A 20,724-nucleotide genomic window follows, 5' to 3' on the forward strand; every position below is an offset into this window, starting at 1 on the left:
CTGCCTATTTTCCAGTATGTGGAATATATAAAGAACTGAAATCTCAACAGTAAAGTAACAATCTGATTAGAAATGGGCAAAAGATGTGATCAGACATTTCAGTGAAGAGGATTAACAGATGGCAGATAAGGATATGAAAAGATGTTCGACATAGTCATTAAGGAAGTGCAAATTAAAACCACAATGAGATATCACTACATACTTGTCAGGATGTTTAAAAATATAGTAACATGGCAAAAAGAGTTCAGAGAAACTATTAAGTAGATCACTCATCTATTGCAGGTGGGAATGTCCAATGGTACAGCTGCTCTGGAAAACAATTTCGCAGTTTTTAAAAAAACTAAACATGCAAGTGCCATATGACCCAGCAGTTGCATTCATGGATGTTTATTCCAGAGAAATTAAGGTTTATGTTCACACGAAAACGTGTACGTATATAAATTTTTATTCATGATAGACCCAAAGTAGAAACAACTCCAAAGTGGAACTATCCTTCAAAAGGTGAATGATTAAACAGCGTGGTTTAATTTTATCCACACTTTTCTGCAATAAAAAGGAATGCTTTGATACAACAACCTGGATGAATCTCCAGAGGATTATGCAGAGTGAAACAGCGAGTCCCAAAAGGTATTGTACTGAATGATTCCATTTATATTACATTCTTGAAAGGATGCAGTTACAGAAATGGAGAACAGGTTAGTTGTTACCAGAGGTGAAAGAAGGGAGGTGGATGTGGCTATAAAACGGCAAAGGAGGGATCTTGAAAGTGATGGAAATAAGTGTTCTGTATCTTGACTGTGTCAATGTCAACATCTTGGTTGTGATGATGTACTACAGTTTTGCAAGATATTACCATTCAGAGAAACTGGGTGAAGAGTATAGAGGATCTCCCTGTATTATTTCTTACAACTGTATATGAATCTACAGTGATCTCAAAATAGAGTATAATTTTAAAAACCTAATCTTGTAGCAGGGCCTCCCTTTCCCCTCCTGCTTAAAACCCTCCAGTGGTTTCCAATTCGTTCTTAAAATATGAGATCTGGGACGCTATTGTCTCTGTCCATCTCCCCGGATCACCAGGCTCTCCCTAGGCTTTCTGTGCTCCATCCACACTGGCATTCTTTTAGTTCCCCCACTAAACCTCCTCTGATCTGCTAGGGGGCTTTTGCAAATGCTGTTACCATATGAATTGTGCTGACCTCTCTTCTATTTAACTCCCACTCATCCTTCAGAGCTCAGATGAAGCCTCAAATCCTTAGGACAACCTTCCCCAACCTCTCTAAGTCAGATTCTCCTTGCCCCCTGTTTTCCTCTTTGGTAGTACTATATGTTCACCGCTACACTTTTACATTTGTTTGCATGTTTACTTAATTTGCTTTCTTTACTAGACAGGTAGTTCCACGAGGAGAGGAACTGGATCCGTTAGTCTCACTGTCTGCAAAGCGGCTATCTCCGCCCCTAGAACGCTCAGTTTAAGAACAGTATAATATTAAGAATTCAAGGGCTGAAAGAAGTCGGGCGCGTCACACTAGCGTCGCGCTTGGTTCTATGTCACTTCCTCCCGGAAGCCACATTCTTGGGAAATCAGATTCCTGTCACTTCTCAGAAACCCTCGGTGGTGGCCATGGCTCTGCCGCCCTACTTCGCCCCCGGTCGCCCGGGCCCGCCGCCCCCGCAGCCGCTCCCTCCCGCTCCCTTCGGCTGCCCGCCACCGCCACTGCCCTCCCCGGCTTTCCCGCCTCCTCTTCCCCAGCGGCCCGGTCCCTTCCCAGGGGCCTCCGCCCCCTTCCTCCAGCCCCCGCTGGCTCTCCAGCCCCGGGCCCCCGGGGAAACCTCCCGCGGCGGCGGTGGCTCCTTCTACCCGGTGCCGCCACCGCCGCTACCTCCGCCGCCTCCCCAGTGCCGGCCCTTCCCGGGGATCGACGCCGGCGAGCGCCCGCGGCCGCCGCCTCCAGGCCCGGGGCCGCCTTGGAGTCCGCGCTGGCCAGAGGCGCCGCCGCCGTCCGACGTGCTTGGGGACGCGGTCCTGCAGCGCCTGCGGGACCGGCAGTGGCTAGAGGCGGTGTTCGGAACCTCACGGCGGGCGGGCTGCCCGGTCCCCCCGCGCCGGGCCTCCGGGCCCAGCCTGGGCGAAGTGCGCGCTCGGTTGCGCGAGGCTCTACGCCTGGTACGGCGGTTGCGTGACCTGGGCGAGGCCCTGCGCGAGGCCGAGGCCGACGGCGCGGCCTGGGCACTGCTGTATGCCCAGGCCGCGCCGCTGCGCGCGGAACTGGCCCAGCGACTACAGCTGCTGACCCAGGCTGCCTATGTGGGCGAGGCGCGGCGGAGACTGGAGAAGGTCCGGCGCCGCCGGATGCGACTTCGCGAGAGGGCCCGGGAACGCGAGGCCGAGCGGGAGGCGGAGGCCGCGCGAGCAGCGGAGCGCGAGCAGGAGATTGACCGCTGGAGGGTCAAGTGCGTGCAGGAGGTGGAGGAGAAGAAGCGGGTAAGAGTCCCGGACGCGCCTTGGGAGTAGGGGTTTGGACCGTGAAGGGGCGTGAAGCTTTGCGGTGCCATTTCCCAGGGCTAAGCCTCTTTTTCCTCATCTGTAAAGTGAAAAGATAGCTTGCCCTTCCGACCTCGTATCTCCATGCTCATTGCGTGTTAATAATGTATAGTACACAGCATAAATGCTCCAAGTGCACACTGCAAAGCCCTGTAAACACAAAGTAGGATCACACAGAGGTGTTGCAGAGATGACACATCTCCTGTCTCCTGCTCCAACGTTCTGATATTCTGATACTAACATTCAAGACTAACACGCGTTTGGGTCCTTGTGCCTTGTACTGCTCTAGGTGGTTTTAAGAATACAAAATACAGAGATCTTGGGGCTTGCCTCAAGGAACATGTATATATGTATACTCTAATTGGCTGATGGGGGCAATAGTGATGATTTCCCCAGGATCCCTTTGCTTACAAGATTTAAACTACACATACCCAGGTTCAACAATGTGTTTTTGAGCACTTATATACGAGGCACTATGCTAAGGTCTTTACACACACCAGATCTTGAATCCTTGTAACAACCCTGACAGGTAGGTGGTATTTTCCCACTTTTACAGATTAGGAAATTAAGGCATGCAGAAGGTAACCTACCAGCAATGACAATGGTTTTGTGGCAGTTTCACTCCTTATTTGAGCCCAGGTTGTTGATCTCAAGCTCTTAAGTAGGGGCCAAGGTGAAACTGGAAATTGGTCAAATAGTTGTTTAAGACATTGTCATTACTTTTGAGTGCCTCTAGGCACTTCCCCCCCTCCGCTCTCCACTATCAGCTAGTGTTCTTCTCCTTCCCCTCCCTCGCCCCCTCCTCCTGTCTGCAGCTGCCTTAGAGTCTGATGTAACTACCTTCTGAAGTGTATTGATGGCAAGCTTTGTCTTCAAGCCCCCAGGAATGTCAGTGTTTTAAAGGCAAATACTTGGAGGCAAGGCCTTAATCTAAGGGAGTTTGAGTCAATTCAGACATTTAATGAGGGTCCATTATGTACCAGGCCAGCTGCTGGGGATAGAGATGAATAGGACATAGAGCTTGTCCTTGAGGGGCTTAGAGCCCCATGGGAGATCATGTCTGTACAGCATGGTGTATGTTCGGATTTGAACTATAGGTGCTGTAGGAGGCCAGAAAAGGAATATCTAATCTGCTGGGGGAACGTGTCGGGGAAGGCTGACATGATAAAGTGACATCTGAACTGAGTCTTGAAGGAAATGTCAAAGCCAAGTGAAAGCAACAGGTGCAGTTCCAGGAAGAGGGAGTAATACAAAGGAATGAAACACATGGTGTGGCTGAAATGGTGGGATTATAGGCCTGGTTTGACAAATGGGAAAGAGGGCTTTAGGCAAAAGCATCCTCCCTACCACCCACAGTGAGACAGAGTCCCTTGAGTAGTGGCTTGAGGAACCAGAGATATTTAGTCTACATGTGAACCAACTTAAGAAGAGTAGGAGAGGGTCTTCAGATGTTTGAAAGGCTGTCGACAAGATCCTTGGCAGTGGAGTTTTAGGCTGTCGCTGAGAGCATTGTAGAGTCCTGGGCCTTTCCAACCCTGTTCCTTGTCTTCTCTGCCAGCCTCAATCTTTGGTCCAGGTGTCTGCATTTTTGACGAGAGCCCCAACTTAACAAGGACAGTTGGGTGCAGATGTTCCTTGGACCACACTTTGAAGAACTCTACAAAACAAAGACCAGCACCCACATGGAAGCTTCAGAGAGGATAACCCCTTGGCTGGACCAGTGTAGAGGGGAGCTGTACATGGCCCAGGAAATTAACATGTAGATCCAGTAGAATCTCTTTTAACGCTGGGACTGTCTGATCCTCTGAGATCTCACTGCTGGACAGCTAATCTCTGCTGTAACGTTGTTCCTAATACTAGGTCTCATGGGCTCTTTCTCCTCCAGGAGCAGGAACTCAAAGCTGCTGCCGATGGTGTCTTATCTGAAGTGAGGAAAAAACAAGCAGACACCAAAAGAATGGTGGACATTCTTCGGGCCTTGGAGAAATTGAGGAAACTCAGGAAAGAGGCTGCAGCAAGGAAAGGTAACCGTGGCTGTGCATTTCTACTTGCATTTCTTCCTCTGTTCCACTGTTCCTTCCCTTTCTTTACTATAACACCTTCCTCTACCCCAAATTTTTGACAGAAAATGCTTGGCACCTTATTATTTTCATCCAATACGTTAATTGAGCTTGTCAGCTGTACCTCAGAACTTTCGAAGCAGGAACCCTTAGAAAATGTTTAGCCCTTGCTACCACAGGTTGAAAAGAGGCAGGTGTGGGAACCCATTGCATTCTCTTCCCCTTGACCCATCATTCCCACCCCAGGCATTCCTGGTCACACTTTCCTGAGTGAGGTTGACGTGGCTGGTCAACTTTACCCATGTGCCAAAGTGGAAGCTACCCTGTCCTTACTTGATGCTTCAGAAGGTGTGGGAAACGTGGCAGTGCTCCTTCAGATTCATTTCAACCTAAAGCATTGATTTGAAGAGGTACGAATGGTTGGACGGGGCAGGGAGTGCCCTGCAGACTGCATGGATGTCCTCCTGCTTACCTGCGTGTCACTTTTGGACTCAATAGTCTCCTCTTGCCTTTAGAGGGAACACTGGTTTTCTAGAAGTTACCCCAGTTATGCTTTTTATTTGCCTGCCTGGACCTTTGCTCTTGCCAGTCTGTTTGTCTGGAGGGCCCTCAGTCCCATCTTTGCCATTTTACGCTCTCACTATCCTTCAAAACCAAATTTAGATGCGACATTCTCCACCCTTCCTTGCTCTGGGCTGAGATGACCTCATCTGCACCTGGTTTGGATCACAGGCTGCCTTATTTAGTAGGTTGTAGGCCATTGACAGTCACCAGGAATATTTGAGAGCATACAAATGAGCAAATACCACAATAACAGATGATTCCCCTTGTGTGGTATAAAATATGAATAAAAGCTGCGATTCAGTCCCTTCATAAAGTCTTGTCAGGATGTGATTGTTCATTCAGCCAGCTCAGTGGTGAGCTTCTGCATGCCAGCCTTCAGAGTGTCTTGTTCGGATTCAGGCTTCCGAATCAGATGACCCCACAAGGCATTCCTGAGTTAGAGGAGAGTTTGCATCTACTATGTCTGCTCATGTCTCCTCCTTACGAGAATGCAAGACCTGAGGGCTACTATTTAATGTCCCCTACTCGATGCCCTCCATGAGGTGACGGTCAGCAATCTTTTGCCAAGTGAATTTACCATCATAAGTTGTCACTGTTAGTTTTCCTCACTTCTGTCCAAAAGAAGAAGGAAATTTTAGGAGGAATTATGATCTGTAAAAATAAGCAGACTCTGTGGAGTTAAATGACTTGAATGTAAAATGATTTGGTAACTAGTAACTGGTTGCATTGTGTACTTGAAAAGAAAATGAGCAGCTTTCTAACTTCTCTCTTCAAGGTGTATGCACCTCCAAGTAATTGCTGAGAGGCTGGATATGTAAGCAAGGCCACATCTCAAAGTGTCTTACAGGCTGGGCTAGACTTCTCACCCATGCTTAAAACTGAGGAGAACTATTGAAAGATTTTAAGCAGAGAATGAAATGATGACAAAGATCAGTGCTGGCAGAGCAGAGAAGGGTTTGGAGCATCTAGGAAGGAGGGAGAAAGGGAGAGAAACTGATAAGGTTGTTGGAGTCTGGGAGTGTGAACTAAGGGCCAGATGGTGAGTTGGAGAAAAGTAAGTGGACTTAAGAGATGTGAATAAAGGTGAGTGTGCGTGTGTGCGCGCACACATAAATAAATAACTTGGGGAACTCAGCACGTGGAGCTGAAGGGAAAAAATTACTTCCAGGTCCTAGCTTGATCTGCTGAATGAGTGATGATACCCTTTTAATTGACCAGGAAGAGAGAAGGAGAAACAGGCTTGGAGTTGACAAGTTCAGTTTGGGACCTGTTGAGTTTCAGGTACCTATGGTACATCTGGATAAGAGTTCATCAGCATATGACCAGACCTTAAGGTCATCATGTGGCGTGAGATGAGGGCCAAAAAGACAAAATCCTAGGGAATGTTGAAATTAAGATGAATAAAAAGGAGGCCATAAAAAAGATCAAGAGAGGTCAGAGAGATAGAAGGGAAAGGTAGACCCCCTCCCCCCTTCTAGAAAGTGGCAAATGTTCAGATTGTGCAATCTTGAGCAGGTTACTTAAACTTCTCTATGCCTTGGTTTCCTCATCTATAAGAAAGGGGTAATGATAGTACCTACCCATGGGGATTTGTGGTGGCTAAAGTAGTAAACCTGAGAAAAGTGCTTAAAATGGTCCTGGCACATACCGTATTTCCCTGAAAATAAGCCCTAACATGATTTTTTTCAGGATGCTCGTAATATAAGCCCTACCCCAAAAATAAGCCCTGGTTAAGATGGTCAGCCAGATGGACACATTTAGTACGTCCGTTGCAACACATGACGGACATATTGAATTATAAAATAGTAATATATAATTAAATATAAATAATATTGACATTAATACTTAAATGATATAAATTATAATTAAGTATTTGTAAATACCCAAGCAGGCACTTTTGGATGAGAGGTAAACGCCTATGTAAACAGATGAACTCGAGACTTATTGCCGAATGACCAATCACAGTACAGACACAATGCACGAATAATGTGCACAATTGATAATGAACGGACGTGGTTGTGTCTAATATGAATCTTCATAATTCAGTACGTCGTGTGTTGTAACGGACGTACTTAATGCACTTGTGTGAAATAAACGTTTTCGGAATTTTGGTGCCTCCAATTTTTCATTGCTTTTGTGTGGACCATCATTCTTAACTGTCATCATTTCTGTTGCCACTCCTGTCTCGTAAGTCTTCAATTAATACTTATTTAATGGTAGACTTAAAGGGAATAATATTTTGACCCCCAGACAAGATGAGTGCAAAAAGAAAGAGCTATTCCGTCGAGTACAAGAAAGGAATCGTGGAGGATTCCCGGGGCAAGAATCTTACGACTTTCTGTAAAGAGAAGAAGTTGGATCTCCGAATGGTCCGAAAATGGCGAGCAGAGTACGATAACCTCAGTAAACAGGTGGATGAGGGAAATGCTAAGAAGCACAAGTGTGGATCAGGTCGGCAACCATTATTTCCTGAGCTGGAAGACATCATCTGTGAATGGATTGCTGACAGGAGAGCAAAGGCTTTGGTTGTGCGCAGGGCTGATATTCAAATATTTGCCCTTGCAATGGCACCACAGTTAGAAATATCCCCAGAAGAATTCAAAGCATCACAACACTGGCTGGATGGCTTCCTTCAGCGATATCGTATGAACTGTCTCTAAGAAGATTGACAACACTGTTCAAGCTGGAAGATACTGAAGTTTTTAAACGTGCACTTCCATTCAAGTCCTTTGTTGATGGCATCGACTTTTCTAAATACCAACTCTCAAACATGATTGCTATGGATGAAATTGCAGTGTTTATGGGCCAAGGATCTCAAACAATAATTGATCAGAGGGGTGCCTCATCAATCTGCATTCCCTCCACTGGTTACAAAAGTGCACGTGTTACCTGTATTTTGGCAATTCGTCTGGATGGAAAGAAAGCCCCACCTCTAATCATCACTAAGGGCAAGAAAGAGAAGGTTGAACGTGTTTCAGGCATTTATGTTCTTGAAACCAAAAAAGCCTGGTGCACACAAGCAGTTATAAGGAAGTGGGTCGATTTAATGCTACCACTTGTTTAGCGAGGTGGCAAAAGAGGTCTGCTAGTCTGGGATTCACCCAGCACTTACCACGCTAAAGACATGAAGAACTTCCTTGCAGAGAGAAGAATAGATCAAATAATGTTTCCCACAGGAATGACTGCCTATTTCCAGACTCTTGATATTGCAATAAACAAGCTATTCAAGGACCATTTGCGCATGGAAATCAATGACTACATTGAAAATAGAATGGAGAGAAATCAGCATGGAAACTTTGTGAAGCCTAGCCTGCAAGAGGGGTTGTGACTTGGGTGAAGAATTCATGGAATAAAATCACTGACAGCTGTGTTGCCAGTGCACTACGAGCGGCTACATGGACAAGAAGTGCTCATTTAAGGAGAGCTCTACTGCCGGACATGAGAGATTGGGGCCAATGGTTCTACAGGAAATGGAGTGGCAAGAAATTCAAGCCGGAATTCGGGGTTTGGAGAGTTATGATGATGTTCCAGAAGAAGATGACATGATTGTGTTCGAATAAATGTAGATTTTTGTACATGAATAAATTAATAAATGTAGATTGTTGTACGTGAATATATGTAGATTGTTGTACATGAAAAAATAAGACAGCCCCTGAAAATAAGCCCTAATGCGTCTTTTGGAGCAAAAATTAATATAAGAGCCAGTCTTATTTTCGGGGAAATACGGTAGGACCCAACTTCCACTGGAATGAAAATGAAGGAGACAAGAATGGGTAGTAATGCTGATGGGTGAAGTCAGGGGCAGAAAGTCAAGGGAATTCCTGCCTGGTCGCCTATCTTCTCTGGGAAATAGGTTAGATGGTTTGCTCTGAGAGTCAATAGAGAAAGAAGTAGGACTTTCAGAAAGCAGTGAAATCACTGCTGTGAGAATGAGTGAAAGCCAAGCAGAGACCCACGGGAGTATGGTTGCAGGGAGGTTGCAGGGCCCAGCTGATGTAACCATATACTGGCAGCAGGTCACACCATCAAAATGGCTTTTCCAGGAGTACTCTGCAGCTGTCAGGTGAGCAGAGAGCACAGGCAGGGCTGTTAGGGTTTAGCTTTATGGCTGACCACAAGTTTTGGTGAGCACAAGTGGAAGAAAAGTGGTATCGGATACATTAGATTGGAAGTTTTAATGACGCTGACAGTCTCAGGGGAGAAGGAGGTAAGAATACTGGAAGGGTAGAAAGTGGTAGTCAGAGAAGAGAATAATTGGACATTTGGAACAGCCTTTGTGTCCAGGAGTAGGGAGTTTTAAGTAAATTATGGTACGCTGATTTGGTGAAACAGGATAGAACCTTTAAATAAGTGTAAAGACAAGAAAAGAATGTCGAGAGTTGACGTGGAAATTACACACATACTATGTTGAACTGTGTGAAGTTGCTAATACATGGAGAAAAACAACTGGAGGATCTACATGGGTAAATAGAAATGGTTGATTATGTTACTAGGATTAGGATTTTCTTCTTCTGTGTATCCAGTAATGTCACACTGCTTCTGTAATAAATACATTTTCCTTTAGAATCCCAAGACTAACAGGACGGACCACACCCACGTCACTCTGGGATGAATCACCTATTGTGGTAGTGAGTGCACAACTGCAATCCACTCAAGTAGTCATTACATTTAAAGAATTTTTTCCTTATGAAATTTTATGAAAAATTTCACACATTGCACAAAAATAGAACACCTGAATAAAATACCCATCATCAATTATGATGCCATTATCACACCTAACAAAATTAGTAATAAGTCTCTGACATCACCTAATAACTAGTCTAAAATCAAATTTTGCCAATTGTAGCTCTAGCTGTGTTAGCTATACTGTTAGGTGACCTCACAGTTAAATCAGGGTGACCAACCTTGCCAGGTTTCCTAGGACACTGAGCTGTTAGTGCGAAAACCAGGCAAACTGAAACATTTGGTCACCCTACTCTCAGCAGCAGACTCTGGGAGGTCAGTACGGTTAGTTAAGTATATTTCTTCACTATCCAAATATGCTCTGCCAGAACGCAGAGGGAAAATTGTTTATTCGCTGTGGGAGTCTCACAATGAAGGTGTTATAAAACAGTTCCTCCCTGTAGTGAGCTCACTCTCCAACTGAAGAATCAAAACCATTACAGTGAACCAAAATCAAAGGTTAACTGGTATGGTATGCTACGGAGAGAGGACTTAGAGGAAGTCAGGGTATAGTCAGATGAAGTGGAGACTCGAGGGGATGAAATTGAGCCTTGAAGATTGGCTAGAATCTACTTTGAGTGTGCTCCTTAGAACTCAGATTTGGGGATGGGAAACAGTTGTAACCAAAATGCCGTTTGGATCTCGTTGCCCAGGGGTCTGTCCTCCAGCCTCAGCAGATGCGACTTTTGAGCAGCATCTTCAGCGACTGAGAAAACTCATTAAAAAACGCTCTGAACTCTATGAGGCTGAAGAGAGAGCCCTCAGAGTTATGTTAGAAGGAGAACAAGAGGAAGAGAGGAAACGAGAACTGGAAAAGAAACAGAGGAAAGAAAAAGAGAAGATTTTACTTCAGAAACGTGAAATTGAATCCAAGTTATTTGGGGATCCAGGTAAGTTCTTCTGTAACCAGTGGAGAAAAGGAAAGTAGTAAATTGACAGTTCTTTTCCTCATGGATGATTTTTTTTTTATTTTTAATTTTTAATTTTATTTATTTATTTTTTGGGGGGAAACAGTGAACTCCAAGTCCAGTCGCCATTTTCAGTCTTTAGTTGTAGGGGGCTCAGCCCACCATCCCACGCGGGAATTGAACCGGCAACCTTGTTGCTGAGAGCTCAGGCTCTAACCAACTGAGCCATTTGGCCGCCCCCCTCATGGATGATCTTAACCTAAACTAAGAGGTGGTAGGCAACAAATGACACCTTCAGGATTTGCAATTCTAAACTACATCCCAGAAATCATGGATAAAGATGAAACACAAATTTATCATACGGTCATAATCATAGGCACAGTCACCTTGCCTTGAGAAATACACTCTAGATATGAAGTACAAAGACATGGTATCATGCCTTTTCTTTTTCAGATGAGTTCCCACTCGCTCACCTCCTGCAGCCTTTCCGACAGTATTACCTCCAAGCGGAGCACTCCCTGCCAGCGCTCATCCAGATAAGGTCAGAGGGGCAATCTCCATGTCATCTGTATCTTTTAAGTTCCTTATGGGTTTATATAGTTTCCAAGTTTAAAGGATGCCACGTATGTCTTGTTCAGTCCTCATTAATCCTTGAGAAGTCGATGTCCCTGTTTTACCGAGAAGAAATGAAACTCAGGTTGTGGCTTGCCCTTTTGTATTATCCCGTGCTTTAGCTGTTACATTGAGTTAAAGTATTGGCTTCTATTTCTTAGTTCTGTTCTGCTGCTAAACAGACTCTCCCTATCTACTTGCCTGTGGAGACTGTTTAAGACCCATGCTGACTTGTGAGTTCTTGGAGGTCAAAGCCAAGAGAGCTAGGAACAGGAGTCTCGTCTTCATCCGCAGTTACTAATGAGCTGGGTAAACTTTGCGGCAATCTGGGTCTCACTTTCCTCACCTATAAAATGAAAATGGTGGACCAGAATGTAGCCTTTAAGCTTTAGCAGTAGTACTCTTCCCAAATGCAGTCTTTGGAGAAATCAGTTTGTAACACAGAATGAATGAATGGATTCTGCAAGCATCTTAAATCTGTTATTGACTGGAGGCACTTTGTTAGTTTCTAGACTCCCCAGAGCATATAGGGCCTAAAGGTCTTCAAAGCCTGGCTTGAAAATCACTGAACTAAGTGATCTCTGAGGTTCCTTCCAAAGCTCCAACATTGCTCGTTAGCATACCAAGTTTATGTTCTGGGAAAAGTCTATTTCTGGCTAATATACAAGTTTTAGCTTTTAAACGTAAGTACAGTCAGTTCTTATTCACAGTAGCTGTGTTCTATAAAGGCACAATCGCTGAATTAGAGAATACTGAACTGCTGCTCCTAAAGAAAATACAGAGTTAGGTTCCTGTGAGCCTCTGGCCACAACATTTTCATTAACTGATCAATGCATACCATTGTCTTATGTTTATTTCTTTTGTAAAGACACCTTATTTAATCTATATCATTCATTAATTAACATTGAACTCATGGAAATTTATGCCTGAACATAGCTTATCTAACGTACATATATTCTCTGGTAGGCATATCACAGCCAGCACTTCAGTACTAGAATCAGGGGCCATTGTAAACAGCAAAATCTCCAGTAAAAAAGCACAAACGTGAAAAACGTACTAAATAGACTGCAAAAAGGACACTTGTTTACAGTATGAGAGCTGAAAACAAGAAGGTAGAGTGTCACCTTGTCCAGCCTCAGCTGGGAAAGTGTCTGCTGGTGACTCAGGTTTTTCACTGCTCTGTGTATGTCAGCAAGTGACCACACAAGAAGTACAAGTAATGATTTGGGGGTTACAAGTAAATTTTAGTGACTAGGCAAATTTATGAATATGGAATCTGCAAATAATGAGGATTGACTGTATATTCATTATTTGTTTATAAGATTATAGTTCTTTGGAGTTTTTCCCCCTTTATATGTACATTCAAGAAATAGAGTCTATTGCATTAGTCCTAGAAATCTAGTTCTGTAGTGGACTTACAGTACATCACTCATTGAAAAGCTAAGTCCTGACATAGAATATTTAGTTGCTGAACATCTTGCTTGGAATAAAACGAGTAAACAGTTGTTCTACAATGTTCTTATTAAGGCATGATTGGGATCAGTACCTGGTGCCATCTGATCATCCTAAAGGCAACTCCGTTCCCCAAGGATGGGTCCTTCCCCCGCTCCCCAGCAACGACATCTGGGCAACCGCCATTAAACTGCATTAGTAGAGATGCTCCAGGAGTGTGGTCCCGCCAACGCTCTTTCCAGCTCTAAATATTAGTGATGCTGCCATCTTCTTGTGCTGTAGACTAAACCACAACTTCTGAACTCTGCATGGTATGGTCCTACCTAGAGCTACATTTTCCTTCTGTGCTCTGTCCTGGCCAGAGGTGCCTCTTGAATCAGGAGATTAATATGGTTCTTCAGAAAAGGATCTAGGTGAACTGGGGGCTGTTACCACAGGCAGTGGCCCTGGTTCACTGAATTTGCCTCTGTTTTGAGGGGCTTGGTCCAGAGTGACCTGTTAATTTACTCAGCTTCCTTGTGTGGTGATGGGTAAGTACACTCCATACACTCAAGGTGTGCACTCGATAGTTTTAGCAGTCCTTCCCCCAGTACTGAGTGTGAAGGCAAGCTCGGCGAAAAACCTGCTTACCCTTCCTACCCAAAAGAGCCCCTAACTTCCAGGAAGAAAAATCAGAAATGCTTTATCTTTGGTTTTGTGAATCCCACTTTTGGTGCATCCTGCGAGGCTGTAGGCTGCAGACTGGGCTGCCAGGAAAGCTGGTGGTGTAGTCAGGTAGCCATGTGGAGAACGTGGAAAACCTGAAGAGAACCTGTACCCAAATTGGATTGCATTTTAATGGATGAGGCTACATATTCCCCATGTTAGAAGGACACTGATGAAAGCACCTGCTTTTTAAGTTCCTAGAGGTATAGTTGTTTAGATCCCCAAGGATAGAAATTTATTTCCCTGTGGAAGTGGGATCTTAACCTCACTTGCTCTGTCACATTATAGGGGCCGGTGTAAGTATGGAATTTTCTTAGGAACTCAAGCTCCAAAAACATCCATGTAGTTAAAGCTGAGAAAAAGCAGATAAAAGTAGTAAAATGTATTTTTTAATATTAATTAATAAATACTCTTGTGCCTGGAGATATCAATGATAAAACATGTCAGGTTTTTTTTGTTGTTTTGTGTTGCCTTTTGTCATTTATTGTTATTTATATTTCCAAAAAGCTAAATAAATATTTTTATTTTTTAGTTTGAGCCTTTGCCACTAATTTGTTGCCTCCCAAATCGCTACACACACTTTCACTCTGATAAAACACATTTTTATTCCAAACTTGAAAATTTATCAAATAGGCATTTGCTAAAAGCAAAGTGAATGTCAAACACTAAACTTCGCAGAAGCCAACTCTGGATAAGCAGGAAAGGACACCATCAGCTTTGGAAATGACTTCATGTAGTTGGAAGCTCTTGGGTGCAAGATGCGTTATCCCTATTCCTTTCTGTTGTTTAATGTGTATAATCTGCATTACAATTAAAAAGGATGCGAGCCACACTTCTCCAAAGTATGTCATAGCTCATAAACCTTAAAATCTGATGTGATAAGCCTCACAGAACCCCACAGGCCCGCGTATCCTTTTGTTATAAATTGTTATAAATCTCTACCATTTGCTCTCCGCCGAGATGCAGGAAGAGGAGTACAATGTACGTTTGGTGTCCAGATAGCCCAGCCGCTAGGACATCTGTATTGATGAGGGAGGGAGTGTGAAGCAGGGACTGACTCAGGAAAACTCAGGCAGCACAACCCAAGGAGAAGGCATTTAATGCCAGGTGGAAAAAAACGTTCCCTCTCCTCTCAGTCGGCTTAAGCAAAATTTTAATAAAGTGAGTACTGTTTTGGTTGGTTGTTAGTTTTTATTTTGTAAGTTTTTCCTGGTTTGTTGCCTTGTGTAGTGGTGGTGGTAGCAGCCACTGGTACATTATGGGTTTAGAAAGACTTACAGTTGTGTCTTTAACAAATTATACTTAGAATACTGACAGTGTCTTATCCCACAGTCTTGTTTTTTTTCCTAATGTGGAAAATTTGAAAAGTAAAAATTGTATAATAATTTTTTTCCATACACCCATCATCCAGCTTCAAGTAATTGTCAACTCATGGACAATATTGTTTCATGTGTACCCCCACCACTCTGGACTATTTTGAAGCAAATCCCAGATATCATATTACTTTATAAGTTTTTCAGTATATAGCTCTAAAAGATATTTAAAGACTTTTAACCACAGTGCCATATCGCACCTAAAAAAAATGAATAACTCTTAATATCAAAAATTTAGTCAGTGTTTAAATTTCCTTATCTCATAAATGTGTGTTTTCCACTTTGTTCAATCAAGATCTAGATGCAATTTGTGTATTGTTGTTCATTGATATGTCTGTTGTTTCTAATAATTGATAGGTCTCTCTCTGTCCTGTTAACTCCTGTGCCCTCTCCCTCGTAATTTATTACTTGAAGAAATTGGGTCGTTTTTTTCCCGATTTTTGCAGAATTCCCAGTCTGGATTTTGTTAATTGCATCCTTGTGATAGCATGTTCCTCTGTTCCCATATTTCTTATAATTTAGTGTTTAGAGCTGTACTGTCTGATACGGTAACTATGTGTGGCCACTGGGCACTTGAAATTGAGAGTTAGAATTGCAACTGAATTTCGAGATGTACAGTTACATACATGGCTCACATTTCTATTCAGCTGTGCTGATCCAGAGGCTTGATCACATTTAGATTGAAATTTTCTGGCAAGAATGTTTCATAAACCTGGTGTGGACTCCAGGAGGACTAATGTCCGGTCGTCTCTTTTTGTGATCTTGTGGTCATTGATGATCAATACCTAGATTCGTTCATTTGGGATTGCAAAATAGTGATAGTTTAATTCTGCCATTCTTTCCCCTCTCATCAACTATTTGGTTACCCTGGGGTACAATTTGTGTAGGAAAGGCAAGAGATAAATAATGTAATTTCCTTGACTTACTAGTTTTCAAAATAATGGTTTCCTAGTGTCCTCTAAAGGTGACTAGTGAATTTTGTTTTTAAGTATCATTATGAACTCAGATTGAAACATATTTGTCTTTCAACCCATTGGTATTGTTTTCTTTATCGTTTGCCTCACTTTTAGCCAGTGGGAGGGCCCTTAACTCAGCTCAGGAGGTTTCACTCAATCTCAGTATTTTGCTCCAACTTTGTCTTGAACATTTCCTACCCCAGGCGTGGAAGCAGTCATTTCTCCAATGATTCCTGCTTCCTCTTCAGTGGAAAAGGTATTTATAGGCCACAGTCTTCATGATAGAGGTGCTCCCCGTTCTTGATGGTCATTGTTAGTTGGTTCTTCTTTTCAATCAGAACTAGGAACTACAGTTCTGTTGAGCCTCCAGCCCTGTTCTAAATCGTGTCTTTTTTACACTTATGCCTAAATGGCTCTATATATTGAACATAAATTAATGAAAACAGAAAAATAAACTCATTTAAAGACTAACCGGAAATGTGTTGATTCATTATGTCCTATATGCAAAAATATTACTTATCATATTTCCCAGTAGAGGAGACCCTGGACTTGGAAGAAACTCCAACTAAAGCATTTATTTTTAAGAAATTAAGTAAATACAGGGAAGAATAGAAAATGAAAATAGAGATTAGTTATATGTTAAATTCTAAGAGTGTTTATTCCAAGTGGCTGTGTTTATGACGTCAAAGACTTTACTATAAGCCGACCAACTTAATCACTCTAAAACTCTTTATGTTCCTGTGTCCGCGTGACTTTTGTGCAAGGATGTGTATCAAGGAGCTTAGCTGGGATTATACCATCTGTTGGAGCAATTCACTCACCTCCACAAGTTTTGTCCACAGGGCAGCTATCCTGGGAATTACAAGGTAAGTACAAATTATGTCTTGCTCCATTTAAGTAAGTATAAAGGAATGTGAACGCTGTGAAGTATTAGCTGTGATATATTTTAAGGGCTAAAGATCACATGAGGCATTTCCAACTAAATCTTGTTTTTAATGCTTCTAACCAATAAGCTTTTCCTGTGTAATTTACTTTTGGGTGCACCCATACGTAGTTCCTGACTTGCCACATCTGGCTATCCATGAAGAATTGGTTTCCATTGCAGGTTCCATTTGTCTTTTGGAATAAACTGTGTTTTTCATAGTCTCTAAAGCAAAGATTGAAGTCTGAGGCACTTGGTATTAGAGTGCTTAACTGTGCAGAGCAGGACACACTTCTCAATTTTATTAACTCATGCTTGCCAGAATCTGGATAGCAGGATTTGAACTGTGTTCTAGGGAAATAATTTTTATTTACCGTTTGCCAGGTATGATGTTAAGTGCTGGAGACATAAAAAGAAGCAAACATTCCTGCCTTCCTGGAGTTAGAGTCTAGAGTAGAAGCTTTATGACTATACAGATAATTAGAGTCAGTTATAATTGTTGTAAGTGGTCAAAGAAAAAGTGCGTAGTCACCAATTTATATTTTTAATTGTTCAAATATTTTTTAAGTACCTTTGAGGCTCAGATAATTTGCTAAGTACAAGGACCATCGCAGTGAGCAAAATACCAAATACTTCCTAATATAGGTTTTGAGGAAGATAAATATAATCCAGCAATCATAAAAAATGTGCTGAGTGTTTTGAAAGACAGGTATGGTTCTAAAAGATTAATTAGGCCTTTTTTTTTTTAACTGAATGTTCTGTAATGCATTGAGGTGAAATAATCGAAAATATATAGTAGGGGCAATAATTATCATTCAGTTTACATAAGTATATGCCAGGTCACAAGGTAAATGTATTTCATACTGTGGGTCACAGTAAAAAAACAACAACTGGAAAGCCACTGTACGGTATGTACTAGGTGGACCTATCCAACCAAGTGTTGAAATCAAAAGATTTTTGGAGGAAGTGACGTTTCAGCATCTCTGAAGAATGAATAGCTATTATATAGTGGGGAAGAGACCAGGAAGAAGAATGCAGCAAGTTCTGTAATAGCCTGTGCAAAGGCCCTGTGTTGGGCCAAGCGGTGGGAGTGAGCATGGCGAGAGTCAGGCGAGAGTGCCGGGCAGGGGCCAGACAACGCACGGCTTCGGAAGCCCTTGTCAGGAGTCTGCTTTTCATTCGGAGAGAAGCTGGGAACCATTGGAGGCTTTTAAGCAGGGGAATGGCTTACTTTGCTGCTTTGAAATGATCCCTTTTGTCCCAGTGTGTGGAACAGAATAACAATAAGAGGACATGAGAGGATCCACGGACACCAGTTGCCCAAGTGAGGGATAAGAGGGCTTGGATTTCCATGACAGCAGTGGAGGCTGTATGAAATGGCTGGACTCCAGAGACTTAAGAGAGAAAACTTGGCAGGGATTTGAGATGGGTGGTGGTGAGTCCCACGCTTGAGCACCTTAGACATTCCTTGAGGTACAGAGTCCTGGGGGAGGAGGAACAGTTCAGGGGAGGGGAAAACCAGGAGTTCACTTTGAATATGCTGAGTTTGAGGCACCCTGGAGACATCTTGGAGGAGACACAGTTGTGTATAGGAGTTTGATCTCAGAAGAGAACTGGAGAATTTAATGTGTGAGTCACTGGCACACAGATTATTGAAGCTACGGGCAAGGATGAAAGTATAATGGAGACCTTTCAAAAAATAATAGTAACGTCAGCCTGGGTTCCATGTAGACTGATAGTAATCCCCACTCAGCCCACCCCGGGGACTGCAGTTGGAGAGGTCCTGGATTCTGCTGTTTACTGAGGCACCACAGACGGTGTTCCAAATACCCCCCTCCCCCACCCTCACCCCAGCCCTCCAGGCCCCTTTGAGTCAGCACTCAGCGTCAAGTTCAGGACCTCCCAGCTCTACCCTAATCTACCCACTCAATCTTACCGCACACTGCTCCCCGGCACACACTGCGAGTGAAGCAGCTTGTCTCCACCTCGCTTTGCCCTGCCTCTGCTCCCAGGCTCATGCTGTTCCCTCCCTGGAGTCATGCTCCGCCCTACCTTTTCCCTGCTCACAGCCTGTACCCACCTTCCAGCCCCGGTCAAGTCTCATCTTTCCTGAAGCTTCCCAACCCCCATAAGGACCAGAATACTTCCCTTCCTCTGAAGAATAGCATCACTTAATGGTCTGTACTTCTCATTTTGTGTTCAGAGGTGACCGTCATTTTAGAATATGTCCTAACTAGACCATGTCTTACACTGTAGCCCTGGCTCTTCTCAAGAAATGTATTTCCAGAAGCCTCCAACTTAAATTACTCCAGAAGCAAGTGCAGAACTGAGTAGAGACTATTAGGCTGCAGATGCTGGGTCAGAGGTGAGGGAGGAGGAGGTGGCCCTGTGCCTGCTCAGTGGACAGGCAGTTCATACTCGGGTCTCAATAAAACCGTGGTCCTTCCCCTTAGATCAAAATTCTACTGAGAGCTGAAAACGTGAGTGATAAATCCCAGAATGCCCAAGCTTGTTAACTTTCCTGTGTTCCCTACAAGCCCCTATACCTATACCTCAAAGTTCCCTGTAAGAACAGACTAATGGGGCAGATAACATACTGCTCACACTGGGACCTGTGTGATCCTGTAGCAGAGAGAGCCACTCTCAGTGTTCCGGGAACTGTCTTTTCAGTCTCATAGAAAGTAAGACACTGACAAGAACGAGCAGATAGCGGAGATGAGGGAATGAGGGGATTTCCCCATCTGTCCTCACTTGACCTTTCTACACTCGGACTACCTACTCTTCCTCATGATGCTCTCATGTGGGCATGGGGATGGGCCCAGTGACCCCTCGCAGCAGGGCTTTGCTCCATCCTGGTAGGGATGACAGCTTGTATTAAGCTAGAGGTATTCCCTGGGAAGCCCTGATTGTTTGCAAAATGCCAGACTGCAGTCAAGAGTCTAGATTTAAATATATATGATAGGCCATCATAAGCTTGAATTCTGTGTGAATAAGTGTTTTGATTTTTTAAGGCGACAGAATCTTTAATGTGGTTTAAAATACATTTAAAAAATCAAATCCCTGGATGTTGTGAATATTATTAGACTAATAGATATTACACTTGATCATAGCCAAAAGGTCCAGAAGCTAAGTGTGAATGAGGTTTTAATTCTTAGATCTCAGCTGTGGTAGGTACTATTGACTAATATTAATTGACTTTCTCACCACCAGTGCCTGAGAGTTCCTGATGGTCCACATACTCATCAACCCTTGATATTGTCAGGCGTTTTAATTTTAACTCCGTGTGTGTGTGTGTGTGTGTGTGTGTGTGTGGTGATATCTCATTGTTTTATTTTGCATTTTCCTATTGGCTAAGGTTAAGCAACTTAACATATTTACTGGCTATTTGGATATCCTCTTTTGTGACGTGTCTAATAAAATCTCTTGCCTATTTTTGTGTTGGGTCTTTTTCTTACTGATTTGTAGAAGTTCTCTGTATGTATTGGATTATGAGTCCTTTATGCTGCAAATATCTTCTCCCACTCTGTGAGATATATATATATATATGTTTTATTCTCTTAATGACATCTTTTGATGAATGGAAGTTCTTAACTTTAATGTAACCCAATTGATCATATTTTCTTTTACCATTACCGTAGTCTTTTTGTAACCTGTTTAAGAAATGTTTACCCATTCTAACACTATGAATGTGTTCTCCAATTTTATCTTCAGGCTTTACCTTTTTGCCTTTTACACTTACTTTTTACCTTTTACATTTAGATCTACAGTCTACCTAGAATTGATTTTTCTGTATGATGTGAGGTACAGGTCAGGATTTTTTTTTTCTGGGTGGATATCCAATTGATCCAGAACCATTTACTAAAAAGGCCTTCATTTTCCTACTGCTCTGCAGGGTCATAAATCAA

At 43.1% G+C, this 20,724-nt stretch overlaps 1 protein-coding gene across 3 annotated transcripts; it reads left to right on the forward strand.

The window, feature by feature from the left end:
• Positions 1–354: 354 nt before the first annotated feature.
• On the forward strand, positions 355–14,200 carry PDCD7 (programmed cell death 7). Of its 3 annotated transcripts, none has more exons than XM_033109325.1 (6): positions 355–2,212; positions 2,249–2,485; positions 4,431–4,569; positions 10,545–10,781; positions 11,253–11,340; positions 12,939–14,200. In XM_033109325.1, exons 1-6 carry the CDS (start codon positions 1,625–1,627, stop codon positions 13,060–13,062), a joined length of 1,413 nt encoding a protein of 470 aa, XP_032965216.1. In that variant the 5' UTR covers positions 355–1,624; the 3' UTR covers positions 13,063–14,200. The 3 variants fall into 3 exon arrangements, with proteins under 3 accessions (XP_032965216.1, XP_032965217.1, XP_032965215.1); XM_033109326.1 differs by having other exon boundaries at positions 356–2,206; positions 12,939–14,198; XM_033109324.1 differs by having other exon boundaries at positions 357–2,485; positions 12,939–14,196.
• The last annotated feature ends 6,524 nt before the right edge of the window (positions 14,201–20,724 follow it).

This window comes from Rhinolophus ferrumequinum, chromosome 6, assembly GCF_004115265.2.
Source record: "Rhinolophus ferrumequinum isolate MPI-CBG mRhiFer1 chromosome 6, mRhiFer1_v1.p, whole genome shotgun sequence".
Lineage (NCBI taxonomy): Eukaryota > Metazoa > Chordata > Mammalia > Chiroptera > Rhinolophidae > Rhinolophus > Rhinolophus ferrumequinum.